The sequence below is a fragment of the Pleurodeles waltl genome, chromosome 4_1 (assembly GCF_031143425.1).
Source record: "Pleurodeles waltl isolate 20211129_DDA chromosome 4_1, aPleWal1.hap1.20221129, whole genome shotgun sequence".
NCBI lineage: Eukaryota > Metazoa > Chordata > Amphibia > Caudata > Salamandridae > Pleurodeles > Pleurodeles waltl.
Genome location: NC_090442.1, coordinates 531,864,108 through 531,883,871, shown reverse-complemented (window position 1 = coordinate 531,883,871; position 19,764 = coordinate 531,864,108). Strand labels below are relative to the sequence as shown.

At 42.1% G+C, this 19,764-nt stretch overlaps 1 protein-coding gene across 23 annotated transcripts in view; it reads left to right on the top strand.

The window, feature by feature from the left end:
* The window catches only part of LOC138287896 (neuronal cell adhesion molecule-like), a 799,924-nt gene that overhangs the window by 737,934 nt on the left and 42,226 nt on the right, over window positions 1-19,764 (top strand). For 10 of the 23 annotated variants that reach the window (XM_069228863.1, XM_069228868.1, XM_069228866.1 and 7 more), the window contains 3 exons: window positions 12,303-12,356; window positions 12,669-12,794; window positions 13,629-13,781. The exons of 8 other annotated variants lie outside the window; for them this stretch is intronic. In XM_069228863.1, the coding sequence (XP_069084964.1) occupies window positions 12,303-12,356; window positions 12,669-12,794; window positions 13,629-13,781 (333 nt within the window). The remainder of the gene's footprint in view (window positions 1-12,302; window positions 12,357-12,668; window positions 12,795-13,628; window positions 13,782-19,764) is intronic. 5 more of the 23 variants (XM_069228870.1, XM_069228869.1, XM_069228867.1 and 2 more) reach the window with 1 other exon arrangement.

Sequence of the window (19,764 nt, the reverse complement as noted above, 5' to 3'; positions counted from 1 at the left end):
TTATTGAATGGCGTTAGCCGGCGTTAGCCGACCGGCGCTGCCTGGTGTGCGTGAAAAAAAAACACGTACACCAGGCAGCGCCGGCGTAGGGAAAAATGGCGTTTGGGCGTCTAAAAATGGGGCAAGTCAGGCTGAGGCAAAAAAAACGTCTTAACCCGATTTGCGCCATTTTTTAACGACGCCCATCCCCCATTGAAATGACTCCTGTCTTAGCAAAGACAGGAGTCATGCCCCCTTGCCCAATGGCCATGCCCAGGGGACTTCTGTCCCCTGGGCATGGTCATTGGGCATAGTGGCATGTAGGGGGGCACAAATCAGGCCCCCCTATGCCACAAATTTTTTTTACAAAAAATACTTACCTGGACTTACCTTAATGTCCCTGGGGTGGGTCCCTCCATCCTTGGGTGTCCTCCTGGGGTGGGCAAGGGTGGCAGGGGGTGTCCCTGGGGGCAGGGGAGGGCACCTCTGGGCTCATTCTGAGCCCACAGGTCCCTTAACGCCTGCCCTGACCCAGGCGCTAAAATCCGGCGCAAATGCGAGTTTTTTAGACCCGCCCACTCCCGGGCGTCATTTTTGCCCGGGAGTATAAATACGACGCATATGCATCGCAGTCATTTTTTAAGACGGGAACGCCTACCTTGCATATCATTAACGCAAGGAAGGTGTTCAAGCAAAAAAAATGACGCTAATTCCAGGAACTTTGGCGCTAGACGCGTCTAACGCCAAAGTATAAATATGGAGTTAGTTTTGCGTCGAATTTGCGTCGAAAAAAACGACGCAAATTCGGCGCAAACGGAGTATAAAAATGCCCCTAAGGGCCAGATTTATACTTTTTCACGCAAAACTGCGTTAGTGCAGTCTTGCGTGAAAAAGTATAGCACCGGCTAGCTCCATCCCAAGACGCCGGCCGGGCTCCATATTTATGGAATGGCGCTAGCCGGCGCTAAGGCCGTGTTAACATCCTTGGAAAGGATGCTAACAGGGCGGAGGAGGCGTAGGGGAAACCGGAGCTTGTGCGCCAAATTATGGTGCTACACTGTTTAGAGGTGGAAAAATGCCTCTAAGTAGTGTAGCACCATTTTCAGGCGCACAACCCCCATGGACATGGCTCCTGTCTTATGAAAGACAGGAGCCCCTGGGCATGGCCATTGGGGCCAGAGATGTGCAGGGGGCCCCAAGTCACGGCCACCGAGCGGGAATAAATAAAAAAAAAAACTTACCGGTACTTACCTGTGATGGGTCCCCCATCCTGTTGTGTCCCTCTGGTATGGGTGGGGGTGCCCCTGGGGCCAGGGAAGGGCACCTGTGGGCACTTTCCATGGTCTCTAACCATGGAAATATGCCTACAGGTCCCCTTACACCTGCCCATACACAGGCTTTAAATAATGGCGCTAAGCAAGCTGAGTGCCATTATTTAAGGCCATGCTGGATTTTAGCACGGGGGATAAATATGGCACAAAGGCCATATCATCCTTTTCTGGATGGGAATGCCTACCTTTCATCTCATTGACGCAAGGTAGGTTTTCACGTCTAGAAAACGATGTTAAATCCATAAGTTTGGTGCTAGACGTGTCTAGTGCCAAAGTATAAATATGGAGTTAGGTTTACGCTGAATTAGCATTAAAAAATGGCGCTAATTCAGCGCAAACCTAGTATAAATATGGGCCTAAGGAGCTTAGGGCCAGATGTAGCAGGATATGCTTTTGCAGGTCTGAAATTGCGAGTCGGTGCGACTCTCAATTTCAGACTCGCAAAAGCATATGCAGAATGGTGTCTCAGACACCTTCGGCGACTCGCTATGGGGTCGCAAAGACCCACCTCATTAATATTAATGAGGTGGGTCGCTTTTTGCGACCCCATAGCGAGTCCCTGCACTCACAGGGATGGTGGCCTGCTGAAGTCAGCAGACCTCCATGGCTGTGACTGCTTTTTAAATAAAGCAGTTTTTTTTTCATTTTTCAGCCCGTTTTCCTTAAAGGAAAACGAGTTGCAAAATGAAAAAAATACCGAAACCATTTGGTTTCGTTTTTTCAGGGTAGGCAGTGGTTCCCTTTTGCGAATGAGTACCAGTGTGACACTAGTGGTAACTGCGAGTTGCTTTGCGACCCCATTCACGGTCACAAAGCAAGTCTGAATTGCGATGCGAGTCGCAAATAGGAAGGGAACACCCCTTCCTATTTGCGAGTCGCATTCCCAAATTGGGAATGAGCATTGGGTGAGGCCGTTTGCATGGCGCAAACTGCGTTTTTCGCAGTTTGCTCCATGCAAACGGCGGGCTACATCTGGCCCTAATTTACAAGCTTCTGGCACCGCCGGTGCGTCACTTTTTCCCCACACAAAAAGTGACGCACATCTGGGGCGAGGGTATTGTAAATAAGCTCCTAAATATTTCAATTAGCTTTTTTTTTAAAACATTCAGGAATGCTGCGAATACCGTGACACTGTAAAAGCATGCCTGGTAATTTGTAGCATCAGTTTAAGCTGCAGTAAAGGGGTCATCTCGTTAGAGAAAGATAAACTGTTCGATTTTGCCTAGTCATACACGCTATCTAGCAATAGGCATTCTAGAATTTTAGTTAATTTGATGACGCCTGTTGGGGGTTTGGGATAAACTGCGACATCATTCATTGCATGGCGCCGTTAAATCACCGCCGTTTCTGAAGATTTGATCTCATTTTTCTGTGGAATTGTGAATGCCTTTTTGCAAAATTTCACGCTTTTTTGCTGTTTTGGAATTTGTCTTGCAAAATAGACCTCGGCTGAAGTATGATTTATGGTATATTAATTGTCATGTAAAAAAACACATGCAAGTCACTTTTAAATTCTTAGATAGTGCTGCCACCTAGTGGCAATCATATTTTCTTACTAAATACGTAAACAGAATAGTTTTTTCTCCTTAGGAAAAAATACTAACAAATACGTCATTGTTCAAGGGCTCGAAACTATGTGATGCACCAGGTAAATGTTTAACTACCTGTGGCACATTGATAATTAGCCAGTAAAACCGCTACACGAAATGCCTGCATGGACAGTACATATCCATCTACCTCTCCCTTCACTCGTTGATCGCATTCTGGTCTTTAAAAGGGACAGCTGCCCTTTGGCAAGGTTCACGCTATAAAAATACCATGTACATACACACCTAAAGTACAACACTACATACCTCTATAAAGAATACTCAGAGAATTTTGTGAAATGGACTAAAGCAGAGTTGTAAAGCTGAGTTGTACCTGAAAGAGAATAAATATCTACTTCTAACCAGGAGCAGCTGTGCCACTGTACTATGCAGCCGTTGTGACGCAGTTGTACACAACCACCGTGTGTAGACATGAGCAAACCTTATTTGATTGAATGGCTTTCCAAAGTGAGAAACCCATGGCAAGGAGCTCCCCCAAAGGCCCATATTTATCAAGGGTTTGTGTTATCCTTGCACCACCCAAGGGGACGCAAGGGCGATGCAAAACCTAAATGAAATTTATGAAGCCATGCAAGGCCACCTTGTGTGGCACCGCGTGGCTTGATAAATTTACAGTAAAGCAAAGCAAGTCTGTTAGACCTGACAGCCTTAGGGTGGTCACCCCTAACTTTCTGCCTGCCTCCGTCCACTTTTTAGATGATACTGTTTTTGCTGGTTTTAAGACTCTGCACACTTTACCACTGCTAACCAGTGATAACGTGCATATGCTCTCTCCCTTTAAACATGGTACCATTGAATCATACCCAACTGGATTATTTAATTTACGTATAAGTCCATAGTGAAGTGCACTATATGTGCCCAGGGCCTGTAGATTAAATGCCACTAGTGGGCCTGCAGCACTGATTGTGCCACCCACTTAAGTAGCTCCTTAACCTTGTCTCAGGTCTGCCATTGCAAGGCCTGTGTGTGCAGTTTCACTGCCAATTCGACTTGGCATTTAAAAGTACTTGCCATGCCTAAAACTCCCCTTTTTCTACATATAAGTCACCCCTAAGGTCTGCCCTAAGTAACCCACAGGGCAGGGTGCTGTGTAGGCTAAAGGCAGGACATGTACCTAGGTAGTTTACATGTCCTGGTAGTGTAAAACTCCTAACTTCGTTTTTACACTGCTGTGAGGCCTGCTCCTTTCATAGGCTAACATTGGGGCTACCCTCATATACTGTTTGAGTGGTAGCTGCTGATCTAAAAGGAGTAGGACAGTCATATTTAGCATGGACAGAATGGTGATACAAAATCTTGCTGACTGGTTAAGTTGGATTTAATATTACTATTTTAGAAATGCCACTTTTGGAAAGTGAGCATTTCTCTGCACTAAAATCCTTCTGTGTCTTACAATCCACGTCTGGCTGGGTTCAATTGACAGCTCCCTTGTGCATTCACTCAGACACACCCCAAACACAGGATACTCAGCCTCACTTGCATACATCTGCATTTTGAATGGGTCTTTCTGGGCTGGGAGGACGGAGGGTCTGACCCTTACATGTCAAAGGACAGTAGCCTGCCCTCACACAAAGGATTGAACTGAAAGGGGACCCTTGTGCACTTCTAAGCCACTCTTTGAAGTCCCCACCACTTCAGAGGCACATTTGGGTATTTAAACAACTACCCTACCAACTCAGACACTTCCTGGAGAAGACAACCTGAACCAGAACCTGCATCCTGCCAAGAAGAGCTGCCTGGCCACCCAAAGGACTCCCCTGACTGCTTTCTGTGAAGGACTGCTGCCTTGCTGTTGCCCTGCTGCCTTGATGCTCTCTGGCTGTGGTGAGAAGTGCTCTCCAAGGGCTTTGTATAGAGCTTGCCTCCTGGTCCCTGAAGTCTCAGGACCAAAAAGACTTCATCTCTACAGGAAGGACTCCTTGTGCGGTGAAAATCGATGCACAGCCTGCCAGAAATAACGCACAGCCTGCATTCACGGCGAACCGGAACGACGAAGCCTGACTTTGCAATGAGGAGATTGACGCAGCTCCAGCTTCGCAACTGGAAATTCGATGCACGGCCCACTGGATCGACGAACAGTCGAGTCTGAATGGCGCAGCCCGACTTCCAGGGAGGAATCGACGCAGCACCTGCCATGCGGTAGACATTTCCACGCAACACCCACTGGATCGACACAGCCCCTGTGACTCTGTCCTGTCAGCGCTGGAAATCCACGCATCATCCCTGGGGCGTCCGAAAACCCAGTAACCCGAAGAGGATCCACGACCGAGCGCTGGAAATCAATGCACAGCTGTCCCTGCGTGAAAACTAAACCACGCATCGCCGTGTGCGGCCCGAGAAATTGGCGCACTCCTCGTTGTTTTCCACACATCTCCTCCTCTGCGGTTCTTTGCGGAGATTTTGAACGCAAACCAGGTACTTTGTGCTTGAAAGAGACATTTATTGCTTTTAAAAGACTAAAGATATTTTATATAATGTTTTATAGTGATATTTCCAACATATACTTATTGCATCTTAATCGTTTTGACCTCCATTTTATATGTTTTTCTAAACACTGTGTGGTGTATCTTTGTGGTGCTATACTGTGTTATTGCATGATTTATTGCACAAATACTTTATACATTGCCTTCTAAGTTAAGCCTGACTGCTCAGTGCCAAGCTACCAGAGGGTGGGCACAGGATAATTTGGATTGTGTGTGACTTACCTTGACTAGAGTGAGGGTCCTTGCTTGGACAGGGGGTAACCTGACTGCCAACCAAAGACCCCATTTCTAACAAGGTCAAATCTCCACCTTCTGTTACTTTGTGTGAGAGGGGCGGGTTCTTATTGGAATTTGGGATTTCTCATGCATCCACCTATGCATTCTAACACCTTCCCAGATTTACTAACACTGGTAGACCTGGGAATGTCTCAGAATTGTATACTTCCCTACCAGAGGCACAATTAGGAGAAATATCTACCTCCTCCTTGTTTCCTCTTTCTAAGTGTGCTGTATTATGTGGCACTCTTAGAAACTCTTAGAAAGAGGAAAATGCCTCTGAGGATTGTTTTAGTGTGGGAAGGTACCCCTTCCTGTACAAAAACAATCCTGCCTACAACACAGGCATCTTCTTCCATGGTGCTAGGGTCCCTGTGTGGGCACTATGCAGCAGTTTGTGCAGCAGTGCAGGCAGAGAGCAGGAATGCTCTGTATAATGTTATATGCAGCACATTCCAACCCTCTCCTTTACACGCAGTGCAGCAAGGTGGCTTGCTGTGTTGCATGAAATATTGATAAAAATGGGCCCAAGTCTTTTGCACCTAATGTTGTAGCAGCCGGTCCTCTGATGACTAGCTCAGACTTTGGCTTTCTAGTTGCAACAGTTAAAGCTTGGAAAGATAACTTGGTGCATGCCCATGGACTGCATTAGGAATACTGCCTTAAATTGGGCTCTTTTTTCCCATCAAATCCAATATATGTACTTCATTGCTGGTGTGATCGTATTCAACATTTCAAGTCAAATTAGTCAATGTATGGCAGTTTATCTCAATTCTTTATTGTATTTTCAAGTTACATCTTATGGAAGCTATAAAGGCAACAATGTACAAAAGTATGTTGTATGTCACAAAATACAAGTGAAAAGGAAAACTGTTTCTGGGGTGAGACAGGGGGAATAGTCCCCATCAAAATCAGAATGATTTTACAAAAACAATCAAATATAATAAGAAGGAAATTTTGAAGGTGAATACATGTGAATGGGAAGGCGTTGGAGAATAGTTTCAAATGAAGGCCCACCCAATAAAACCCACTTACAACTATTTGTAACGTGAAGACTCTGTAATCCCGTCCTCCATTCCCTTGCAATTGGCTTATCATATCCTCACGGGTCTGTCAGATCAACAGATACTTGCCCCCATCTACGAGTGCATGATCCTCAGTTACCTGAGTTGTACAATGTATGGTCCTAAGCTTTCTGTAGACTGTGGATCCTTTCATTCTAGATCTTTGTGACAGATATAGAGTATACCAGCTAACAGATGGCAATTCTAGTGCAAATGGGTAAAAGTTAAAAGACAGTCAAATGAGTTGTATATGTTGAAATAAACTCTGATGGTGGCATTTACTTTGGGAATAAAGGATTGGTTGATGTCAAAGAGAAAACTTTACGGTGTTTCCTCATCAGCTTTGGTGGATTCTCTTCTGTTCCAGTCAGGAGAATTGGAGATGTTAGTGATTTACATGGCCCTTGGGCAGGCGTTTTGTTTTATAACTATTGAAAGACCGTTTTTGCATCAAATCATGAATGTCCTCCAGGCAATTTGTCAGTTGGTTACAAACACCCTTGCCCCCCCTTTGGGCTTGAAGTGGATCTTCTTGTACCATGAAAGTCTTATTGTTAGAAATTGGGTCAGTAGTTGGCAGAGTTATGCACCATGTCCAAGTAGGGACCACAATCCTAGTCAGTGTAAGTCAGTTACACACCATAAATTAACCTGTGCTCACCTTCTAGTAGCCTGGCACAGAGGAGGCAGGTTTTACTTTGGAGGCAATGTTAAAGTATTTGTGCACCACTTAAGACAGTAACACAATGAAAACACCACAAAATGACTCCACAACAAATTAGAAAAGTAGATTATATTTCTATGAGTAAAACAAGACCAAAAAAATAAAAATAATAATTAGAAGTTGAGGAATCATTCTTTCATCTACAGTTAGAGTGCTTAGAAACTTACAGCACCAATTGGGGCTATCTGGTCATGCTAGACCTGGGAAAATCCAAACATTCAGGCAGACTGCGATGAAGTGCGGGCTGGCTACAGGGGCCAAGTTTGCCCTGCTCAATAAGTAATTTGTAAGGAGAATTGCATGGGCATCAAAGATCCAATGTGAAGTGCAGGTGGGGCGTTGCGAAGATGGTGCATCAGTTCTGATCTGTGCAGTCAGGGATGCATCGTCATCGAGGTGCACAGTAGAACCCTTTTACTATGAAGGAGATGTGTTGTTGTCAAGCCATACAACTGATGCATGAATTCTGCTGGTTCAGCACAGGAAAACCCACTTCCAAGGGCCCAGGACTGGATTGACATCACTTGGGAGTCAGGGTACACAGTTGGCAAGAGCCCAGGTGCTGGTGTAGAGTTTGTAAAAGTCTTTCATGTCCCTGAGACTTCAAAACAGCAGGCAAGCAGACAAGCTCTTGGAGTCACTCTTGGTTCAAGTGGTGTAGGTCCTGTCCTTTTCACCCAGGAAGAGACGTGAGCAAGCAGGTCAGCACAGCAGAAAAGCAGTTCTTCCAGAGCAGCAGTCCAAAAGAGCATCAGTCCTTGTAGCAGCACAGCAGTCCTTCCCGGCAGAGTATCCAAAGGTCAAGAAGTGTACTGTTTTAGTGGGGTCAGAGGTCCAGTACTTATACCAGGTTGTGCCTTTGAAGTGGAGGTGACTTCAAAGAAGTGCTCAGAGGTCCTTTCTTCCTGCCCTGGCTCTAGAATTACTGTAAGGGGTTAAGCATTCCTTGGTGTGTGAGCAGGACCCTGCCTATTCAGGTGTGTCAGCTTTTCCTTCCCATCCTGCCCAGGATGACCCATCAACATACAGATGGCCACTCAGTCACACCTACCCTTCCATTGTGTGAGGCTGTCTAGAGGGAATGCAGGAAACCAGCTGTCACTCCACCCTAGACTTGTATTGGAGACAGGCTGGTGGCACACAGGGCTAAGAGCAGGACAACGCTAACTTTCTAAAAGTGGCATTTTCAGAACTGTAATAATAAATCTGACCTTACCATTAAAGAGGATTTGTCATTACAATTCTATAGATGCTAAACATGACATAGCTATTCCTTGTCAATTAGGAATTACTACTTAATAAATGTAATACGAAATCCCCAGTATTAACTTATGAGAGGGGTAGGCCTCACAGTAATGAAAAAATGAATTCTGGAGTTTTTCACTACCAGCACATGTAAAACTCAAAAGAACATGTTCTTCCGTTTAGTTACCTATCACCCTGCCATATAGGCCACATAGGGCCTAACATAGGGGTGACTTACATGTAATGAAAGGTGAGTTTAAATGTTTGGCAAGAGGTTTTAAATGCCAAGTCGACATGGCAGTGTAAACTGCACACACAGGCTCTGCAATGGCAGGGCTGAGACAAGTTTAAGGGCTACTTGAGTGGGTGGCACAATCAGTGCAGCAGTCCCACTAGTCACATTTAATTTACAGGCCCTGGGCACATGTAGTACACTGTACTAGGGACTTATAAGTAAATTCAATGTGCCAAGTGTGAATACATCAATCAAACCAAGTTTTAGGGGAGAAGCACATGCACTGTAGCATTGATTGGCAGTGGTAAAGGGTTCAGAGTCCTAAGGCCAATAGAAAGACTCAGCAAAAATATGAGGCAGGTAGGCCAAAAAGTGGGGGAAGACCACCCTAAGGCTGACAGGTCTAACACTAATAATCACTTATTTAGGTAAACCTAAAGGCTTTATGTGATTTGAAGTATGCAAGATTGAGCCTTTTTTCTGAAGCCCATTTAGAACATGGTAGATAAGTGTGGCTGTGTTGCCTATTTATTCCTTTGTGGGCCAATAGTGTTTTTAGCTTTTTCATAAGTATTGCGTATAATCAAACAGACCACTCCAGTGGCTTGAAATACTTACGCATATTAATGCAGTATTTTTTTTAATGTGGTGTTAAGTTCTTGGAGGAGGATTGTGTTTCAAGAATTTCCATTGTTAGAGGGGAAATACAGTTATGCCTCTTTTTGTTCTTATTCATTCAATGTGAGCTATGAACCCTAAATACACTGAGAAAAAAAAAGTTGTTTTAAAATGATGTGGGTCATTAACTGGATACTGCAGTTTCACAATCGTGGTGATGTCACAAATTATGTTATCTTAATTGAATTTCACAAGGCACTCGGCATATCATCTTAAATCTTTGAAAAAAGATGTCAGACATGATGCACACTTCAGTGAGACTGTCACAGTCTTCACTAGCCCAGCCATTGCCTGAATACTGTATTATAGGTTTCCAGATGGAAATGCTTCTAAGTGAAAGGACATGGCAGGAATACATTTAGTCAGAAGCAGTAATGTCTGCTGGTCTGCCATGCTATGATGGCATGGTTGCAGCATTATGAAATCAATGTCTATCATATGCTGTGAGTTTTCTTCTAGTGTGTGCACCACACTGATCATTCTTAATGTTTGGGATCATCACAAATCATATTATTTTTATGGCTTTCACTGGAAAGAATATGCCTGACATAAAAAATTACTTTGGTGGGCGAATCACTATACACCACCATCAGACCCACATTGTTGATTATCTCTACACTGGAAAACTACAAATTGATAATAATAATAAACTGCTTATGTTCACCCTTACTTGCTTAGCATCCCTATCTGTACATTTATGTGCGTAGAAGATATAACACCCCATATGCATGTCCCTAAGTGATTTGGTTGTCGGTACCCGATGTACAACATCATCTATGGACTGAGTTAGGCATCTTGTGTCAGTCTTTGTGGTATTTCTCGAAATGGATGAAACTTCTATTCTAATCATCCCGTTAAGTAAGTGATTCCTGGACTGTTTGGTTCTGTGAGAGAAAGAATATGTTTTTGATTGATCTTATAATAATTTTACTTTAATTAGAAGCAATGTTCTGACATTTTTTTACTTTGGGCACCAGGAAACTGCAAAACAGCCTCTGTACCTGTGCTCTGACACTTAAATTTGGAAACAGATTTAACAGCTTAAACAGACTGACTAACCCCAATGTACCTTTTTACATTTAGCTGGGGCCACAGTACAATGGTCTGGAAATAGAAGCTTTGACATATTAGTTAGTTGGTACATTTCTGCTAAGGGTAGGTTTACACCACACAAGGGGCTTTAATAGTATGTGTTCAGGGCTGCCATTACCGATCTGAATTGGACGAAAGACACAGCATTAACTGAGGAAAGATTAACCTGCTTTGGGCTTCCATCTGACCAACACCGTTTTTATGTTTTATCTTAATTAATACTCTTACATGTGAGCTACATTGGAGCTACTGAGTGTCAGAAATAGTGTCTGGAAAACCAGTGGCGGCCGGCAGCTTTAGGAGAGAGGGGGGCGGGTGGGAAGCAAACACACACACACACACACACTCATTCTTTCACACACAGACATGTATGCATGCACGCACGCACATCCATTAACAACACTCATAACATTCAAACATGCACGCACGCACCAAACATTCATTTTAAGAGTTCACACACACTCATTCTTTCATAGACACACGCAATCACGCACATCCATTAACAACACTCATAACATTCAAACATGCACGCACGCACCAAATATTTATTTTAAAACATCACACACACACTCATTCTTTCACACAGGCACCCACGCACATCCATTAACACTCATAACATTCAAACATGCACGCACGCACCAAACATTCATTTTAAAAGATCACACACACTCATTCTTTCACACACACACGCAGGCACATCCATTAACAACGCTCATAACATTCAAACATGCATGCACGCACCATTCATTTTAAAAACATCACACACACACTTACCTTCAGCCTCTGAGGTCCCAGGAGGGTTGGGACTGCTTCTTTCCCTCATTGGCTCACCTTAGTTCAGCCAATGAGGGAAGGCAGCAGTCCCAGCCTCGTCACAGAATGGGATGGGGTCAGTGAGACTGCTGACCCCACCTCACTCTGTGACAGTGTCACTGATTGACACTCGCCCTGGGCACTTCAAGGCTTAAGCCTGAAGCTCCTAGGTCGAAGTCAAAGGGTGACGCTTTCCTCGTCACCCAGGGGAGGGCCTCGAGGCACCTTTGCTGAGCCGAGGAGGTCACACCCAAAGGAGCTGTGACCTCCTCAGCCCATCAAAGTTTAGCTCAGGCAGCCAGGAATCTGCGCAAATCGCGCATGTCTGCTCCTGGCTGTCTGACCTGAACATGAAGAGTGTCTGTCAGGCTGACCTTTGTGCATCCTGACAGACACTCTTCATGAGGGGCAAAAGGTGGGGGGGCATGGCCCCTCTGCCCTAATGGAAGGGCCGTGCCTGTGGAAAACTGTTACCATACTGGCCAAAATCCAGTTATACTTCCAGCATGATCTGAACAGAGATCTAAAATCCTCTTTCTGAAACAAGCGCTGTTGTTGGGAATGCCATTCTCTTTAAAAAACATGTCGATCCTGCTGTGTATTCAGGTGCATGAACCCATTGATTTATTTAGGCACCACCCTCACTTCTTCATTATTGCTGTCCAAAAGACCACAATTTTGCATGAACTTTACAGTATAAATTCAACCACTTTCACTCTTTGAAATGATACCCTGTCTTTCTTCTCTGTTATCTTTCTTCTCTCTGGTGTTGCAGGGTATTCAGAAACTCTTTTTGCAACTTCATCTGTCCATTCAACATTCTACAAGGGTACTGTTGTCATTTTTTCTCATTATATAACTTGTTAAAAAGTCATGGTTTATTACATCGATTAATGCATACTATTGCTTATGTTACAAATAGCATAGCTTGTAGTCAGCCATTCAGTCTGTCTCTACAAGATCTTTGGCACCATGATGCTCGTTTCTTGGCATGATTGGTCTTGCATTAGGGTAGCCATGTTACAAATGTTCTAAGGCAATGTCTGAGCTGTCAGGCACTTCTTCAACAAATAAGCCTATGTTCATCAAAGTGCTTAGAGATCAAAATGAACCTGTTTCTGTTTCTCTGTTATGTATTCAGTCTGCCCAGTTTATCCAAGGATCAGGAATGTTACTGCGGCTGCGACGTACGCAACAGTCATTTGGGAATATGAGGGCCCCACCACGAAGTTATATGTTGAATATGTTGAATCTGGTGAAGCATCCAGTAAGAAGTTGTTCGGTTATTTGCAATATTACTGCAAAATACTTTTTCAATTGAATGTGATGCAAATCACATTCACTGTAAATATATTTTAGCACAACTTTCATTTATTTTTATAATGCTTGCAACCATGAGCATTCAGCTACGTGGGGCATGATATTGTGTGTCTCCCAGTGTATTTCATCGTGTGTGGTCATAAACTATTCTGTTTGTCTCTTTGTGTTCCATAAGGCATGTACTTGGAAAGTCATATTTTTCTTTTCTTTCGTTGCCCTAAATGAGAAAGTCGAGCAGGCTTTCATCTAGCAAATCTAGTTTGTCCTACTACTTTAAAATCGGCTTACATTGTTTATTGACCAATAAGTCGATTGCTTTTTGCACCTATACTCACCGTTTCAAAATCTGCTGATAGATTTAGAAATATCCAATCCAATTAATCATTTCATTTGAATTATTTCAATGAGTGTTGGACGACTACCTTCACTTTAAAATCTTCTGCCATAATTGAAATTGAGTCTTTGTACTAGGCTTACAGCACGAGGATTACAATTAATGTATAGCTAAATGAAAAACTAAAATAAAAAACACACCTTGATCTCAGTGATTGGAAATCATTAATAATTAGAAGTCTATTTAGAATTTCGTGGCAGATACTCTCATGGGCTATGCATGTGTCCCCAAAAAAGGGTTGTTGCATGTGTACACAGGGCAACACTGTCCTGGAAGCAAAACTAGATTCCATTATGTCATGTAACTTTGGTCAGGGTTTGGGCATCTTGGGTAATGAATTTAAGAATGGACTACTCCAATGTGTTGTTTTCCTAAACATCTTTTCAGGTAAAGAAGATTGGAAAAAAGAATGTGTAAATGAAACTTGGAGCTTCTTTGTGTTAAGGGGTTTGACACCAGGAGCAGCATATAAAGTCCGCATTGGTGCTGAGGGTCTCTCTGGTTGTGTGAGTTCAGAGGAAATGTTTCAGACAGGTCCAGGTGAGGCACCGCTATGTAGTATGTTCACTTCTGCCTCACTCCGAGAAGTATTGTGTGCAAGCATGTTGAAAGCATGCCATTGAAGCTGTGCTGTACCGCTCTTTATTACTGGTTTGTTTTTCTTGTGAGAAAATTGCGTGTCGCTTGTGTCCACAGGCAAATTCGATTCTAGCGTGGAGTTGTACATCCTGTTGCTCACCTTTGCTGACCATTGCTTGTGTTTACTTGTACTAGAGACTCACTTAACCAATTGCTCTTTAATAGGAATGAGTTTTATTGGAGCAAGCAGACCAGTTTCTCTCATTATTTACTCACTAGGGTCTTTTATGTCTCTCTTTTTTACTTATTTTCTTACAGTCAAAAGGTAAAAAGATTAAATAAACTTATCTTAAAGGGAAATGACATTGGGAGACAAGCGACGAACCTGCACTGTAAAATATAATTATTAATAGCACATGGGAACATCAGATTACTTTAGCCCTTTTGGGTCAATTATTGTGAATTAGTATTCAGGATTTCCACTAAAAGGAATAAACACACCTTCAAATCAATCTTAGATAGAAGGTGGGATTTTCCACGCCTGCACTGTAGTCTATTCTCATCTCTAGAATTGCACAGTTTATCACATTTTGTAATTACAGTCTTACTACATGCATTAATAATCAGACCCCATTCATGTGCCTTCCCTGTAGTTGAATTCCAGAGAATTGTAATTGTCAAGAGTACCACACAAGACATTATTACATGTCAGCAACAGTATCAGGATGGACAGTTCCTCTGAAATGCCATTGGCTGTGATTGACTGCATGACTGTGTATCCACTAGTTAAGTCAATGCATGAGGATTGAAGTAGCATGTTTTGACCTTGGTGTTCCTTTGCTGTCGCATTTGTTTTTGGAAAACAATACTGTGTCATGTTCAAAGATTTGACATTCAGTGAACTATGATTATACAGAACTGTACTTTCAAAATGTGATGCACAGAACTTTGTTCCAGAAAGAAAGTTGTTAGAGAAGAATGAGTATTAGAGCATATTACAGTACTGCTGCCTCGCCAATGTTCCCCTCACTGCAGTTGAACTGGAAGCAGTTATATTATTGCAGTAAAACAGGAAGCTTTTAGTTTACTGCAGCAGAACAGGAATCCTTCATTTTTATTGTCTTCACTAATCGGGCAAATTAGCCTACGATTTCAATGCAGTTGCACATCAGCAGGTTTTCACTCTACTGAAACAGGTTTCTCATTGGAGTCAGTCCATAGGCAATGGGCCAAATAGATATGAAACTGAAAGTACCCTTTCCAAGTCTCCTCATCAGTTATGTTAAAGCTCACTGAACTGCCAGTTTTGCTAGTGAAGATGGGAATCCAAACACTTGTTTTGCAAGTTACAGCTGTTTTATATTTCTGAACAGCTTATTTCCAATATTTCCTTCTATGTTTGTGGATATATATATCATGTATGAAACACTCTTGGCCAACAAGTGTTTTTTGTTAGTAGATTTTTTTTCAAGTCTAGTATTTTTTTACTAATGCTCCTTGAATGCTGACATGGCACCAACAGATATTAAAACTGAGTTAGAATTATTCTTTAATTGCAAACTCCAAATCAAAAGCTAATTTTTGAAACCCATAAGTTCACTCGGTGCTGATTGCTCCTCTTAAAAGAATTATAATAGAACAATGTTCTCTCTCTGCAACACATTTTTGAACATGTAACATATTGAGCTCTATTAATCTTTTCTTTATTGAGGCCCCCAATATTTATTTAACTAAGTTAGGCTTCTATAATTTTTTCTGGTTTTTTAAAGACTACTTTATAATATGGTTAAAAGTTGAGTGTAATGTTTTATATGTCTTGTTAACACTACACTATAAAAGGGAGTTATTACTCTGTTATGCCTGTAGTATGCTAGTGTGAAATCTTTGTTACACTGGAGTAATCTTGCATACGTGGCAATTTTCGCAATACATGAAATATACCCAAATTTCCAGTAAAGCAAAATTTTGGATGAATTTTGCTCGTACGAGACTGGTTCAAGTAAATAATCCCTTGCCAAAAGATATTTTCTCCTCAATTTAGACATTTTCTTCTAGAACAATTCTCCTGCCTTTCTCTCATGTGACGTTTTGTGTGCAGGTTTACCATCACTGAGAAAAGTTAATGGAGATATTGTTGAAATATATTTCACATAATATGCCTAATTTTGCAAAAAATAACATTGCAAAAAAGGATTGTCAGGTTTCACTCATCTTTAGTCTACATTTCAAATTCTTTACATTTTGCTTTATTTTATTCAAGAAGTTTGAGTAGAAATGTTAGGGCAGAGGAAGTAAGTGAACAAATGTAAAGTCTGACTGTCTAACTACAGATGTGCTACCTAGGTTACATTCCAGAGTGCTGGGTAGACTTGTATTAGAATTATGAATGTGGGAACTAGGGCATAGTAAGTGAGTCTTCTTTATTTATGGGTAATATACAGTAGAACATTCACCAAAGATGCTTTTAGTTTTTCAGCGTATGTTTTTTTAATCTGATATGTTGGTTGTCTCTTGTACACCATTTGGTTGTATATGTCATAGGTTTTTTTTCTCCTTTATGGATTGTGTCAATCTTGTCACAAATATGGGGGGCATAGGTTTAATTTCACTTTTAAATCTGAAACCCCTCTCAGGGCTTCCTTTATCTTTTTCTCACTTTGACCTCTTATGACAAATTCATTTTCTGATGCATTTTATGTGTTTGCTCACTCTTTATGAAGAACACACTTTTAATCAACTCAGTAGTGCTATGTCATATCTTATGGACTGAGAAAATGAATTCAGGTAAATATCTTTCAATTTCTCCATCTTGCTTTGATCTAAAACTCAATTTTTTTTTAAAAACATGCTTTTAGTTTTTACATCATTTACTATACTCAAAAGAATATCATTGTTGTTGACTTACATAATAACTTTTTAAATGGTATTTGCCCTTGGCTGCCACCACCCAAGATTGGCTTTCCCTTCCTATGTGCTTCAATTGTAGACATTCTTAGCAATGCTCCAATTGCATGATGTATTGCATATTTCTTTTATCTCTACAGTGGTATAGTGGTATTTGCCTACCTGTTCATTTCCAGTGTGCCTGGTATTTGTATATTAACATTTGATTGAAGGCATGATTCAGGCTCTCATATCCCCACCCAGATAATCTAAAAACTGGAAAAATTCCTCTCCTTCAAAAAAGTTCAGACATCACTCTTTTTCAAGGCCTCATGCTTTTCAAAAGCTAATTAGGATTGGGATTCCCTCTCACTAATGTGCCTGCAGTTGCTTCTATTTTCTCACGTACGCAGCCATGTTTTTAATCAGCTAGGGATTAGCATAGTGGTGCTAGAGCCAATGTAAAATTACCTTTACAGCTCAGCCTTGAAGAAAGGAGGACTTTGATATTTTGACTGCAGCCTGTATAGTAAGTAAATCAATGGTAAAATTAAGGTACAGTGCATTTCCATGATACAGGTGGGAAAAGATGGTATAATTAATGGAGGTTACTTAGAATCAGAGTGATGCGATAGGCAAGACTTACATTACATGTTTATGTTGGAAGATACAATATTTATTAAATGCATTGATCAGCTGATCAGTTTTAAGTGAGCATTTAGTAGACAAAAAGGTAAGTAACTTCTAACATAACAAATCATGTGTTGTCAACAACATCTGCCTTGTCCACAGTGAGTTGACAACAGCACGTAATATTGAAATGTGGTTTTATATCTTTGTCTACTGGCTGGTTGATATGACCCCACTGTAGGAACTAGAACATGGTAATTCCCTATTTAATTAGCATACTTTGGGTGTTTTGCTTCTGGAGGGATGGTGGTTTAAATCTAGTTGTGAATTCAAGTTTGCTTATTATGATATTATAGTTTGCTAAAATGTTTATTTGGTTGTGTGGTGAGACCTACGTAAGTGTTCTAACATTTTCGTTCATGCTCTGGGTTAAATGTATTTTGGCTATAGGAGAACATTTGTCACTCTTAAGCAAACATTTTATTTCTGTTGGAGTGAATAATCATTGCTGAAAAGTATTCTATATTCCTATTGTGATCATGTTAAGTAGAAATGAGCAGAAATGAGGCAAAGCTCTTAATGGGTACAACCTTCTGTCAGCCATTCAACATAGAAGCCAATGTGCAGTTGAGTCTGCTTTAGGGCACAGCATGAATTCAGATTCGCTAGGAAAATGACAGTTTGACCCATTGATTAAGGCCTACCTCCTTAATTTTTGTATACATTTGAGCAGATGTGTAATTTCATTGCATTTTAGCATATTTAAGTTAGAACAAGGGCATTGGCTTCTATATTGAGATTCAGGGTTGCAGCTCCTATCTAGGCTCACCAGCCTTAAACCTCCTGCAACAGAAAATACATTGACTCTTTGAAAACCTGTGCTGGTTCTCTTTGAGGCGGTCCAAACTCTTGGTACAGCTTTAAGCCCATGCACATTATTAGATTGACTGTACATTATAGACTATTCAGGCAGAGCAAGTGCAGACTGTTAAAGCACACTGAGGCCCTCGAGGTATTGTGGCCAAAGACAAGTAGAGCAGGACTCAAGCACCAGAAAGGCAGCTGCTGAGAGAGTAAGACTTTTCTGCTGGGAGGAGGAGTATGAGAGGTCATCTCAAACTAAGAGTCAGGGTTCATGATGCAAGAAGTTCCCTTAACCCTCTGGGAGCCCTCATACTAACAACATAGTGACCTGACATGAGAGAAGTGTGAGAGCAAGCCTCTGCTGGTGGCACATTGAGCAGTATAGCTAACATTCAAGAGTATCTGTTCATCACAAGAATGATGATAAACTTGAAAATTCCTGGAAAATATGGGTACCTTTGTCAATGTGGCCATTTGGCTTATGTGGGCAGCCTTTTCACAGAAGGCCGTGCCAACAAATGTGGTATTCTTGTTTAATTTTAGAAGCCCTAGAACATATAGGCAGCGCTGACATGTAAGATAGCCTTGTCAAAGGTGAGAGGGCCTGGTACAGTGGTCGCCTTGGCACATGTGCGCAGGCCTTGTAGGTGCCAATATCAAGCACATGTGAGCAGAGGGAAGACGTGGAACAGCTAGATACATATGGAACTCATTGACAGCTGTGATACATTTGCCTTTGTTGGCAGACATAGTCAGTGCTAGTGCATGCATATTGGACAGTTTTAGCCAGTCCTGCCACATGACCACAGTCCTGGTCCCTGTGGCCTGACATGGCACGGGTTTCATTGCATCCCTGGAACTCTGAAACAGTCTTAGTGCAGGTGGAGCACAACGACATACTTGAGTAGCCTTCTCACACTTCTCCCTGGAGCATAAGACCAGCTTGGAAGACTTGAGCATTCCTGGTACAGTATAAAAAATGACATACTTAAGTAGTCTTGGCACAAGAGCAGCCCTGGCCTGTATGGTTACCACAACCATGCATGGTCGTATATATACGTGATCAGCCTTAACATCCACAAAGGCTTTACACAAGAGATTACCTGGCAGAGGAGCATCCCTTGCAAGGAAAGAAAGCCCGGGCCCGGGCCCGTGGCTTCAGGCAAGCACACCTGTGTTTATATCATATACATGCCACCGGGGCAGAAGGTCATCCCTAGCATACATGCATTGCCCTAGCATCCAGAATTGGGGACCTATTACTTGTGCAGGCCTCACATCCTGCGCAACTAACAACCTCATTTCCTACATAAGGTTTCAACTCTCCAATCAGAACAAAATGCTCCTGTTTGGGACAAACACAAGAATAAGGAGGGAAGCCTTTCAATCAAGAGAAGAGACCCGAGATAACAAAGCCAACCAAGCTTGAGCAAGGGGCTGATTAATAGCCCACTCTAGGTATATGTTATGAATTGGATACGAGTGATTCACAATAGACAGATAAAACAGTCTGTAGAAGAGACCTAAAAATTGCACTACAGCCTGAAGTAGCATCCATCCTAGCTGG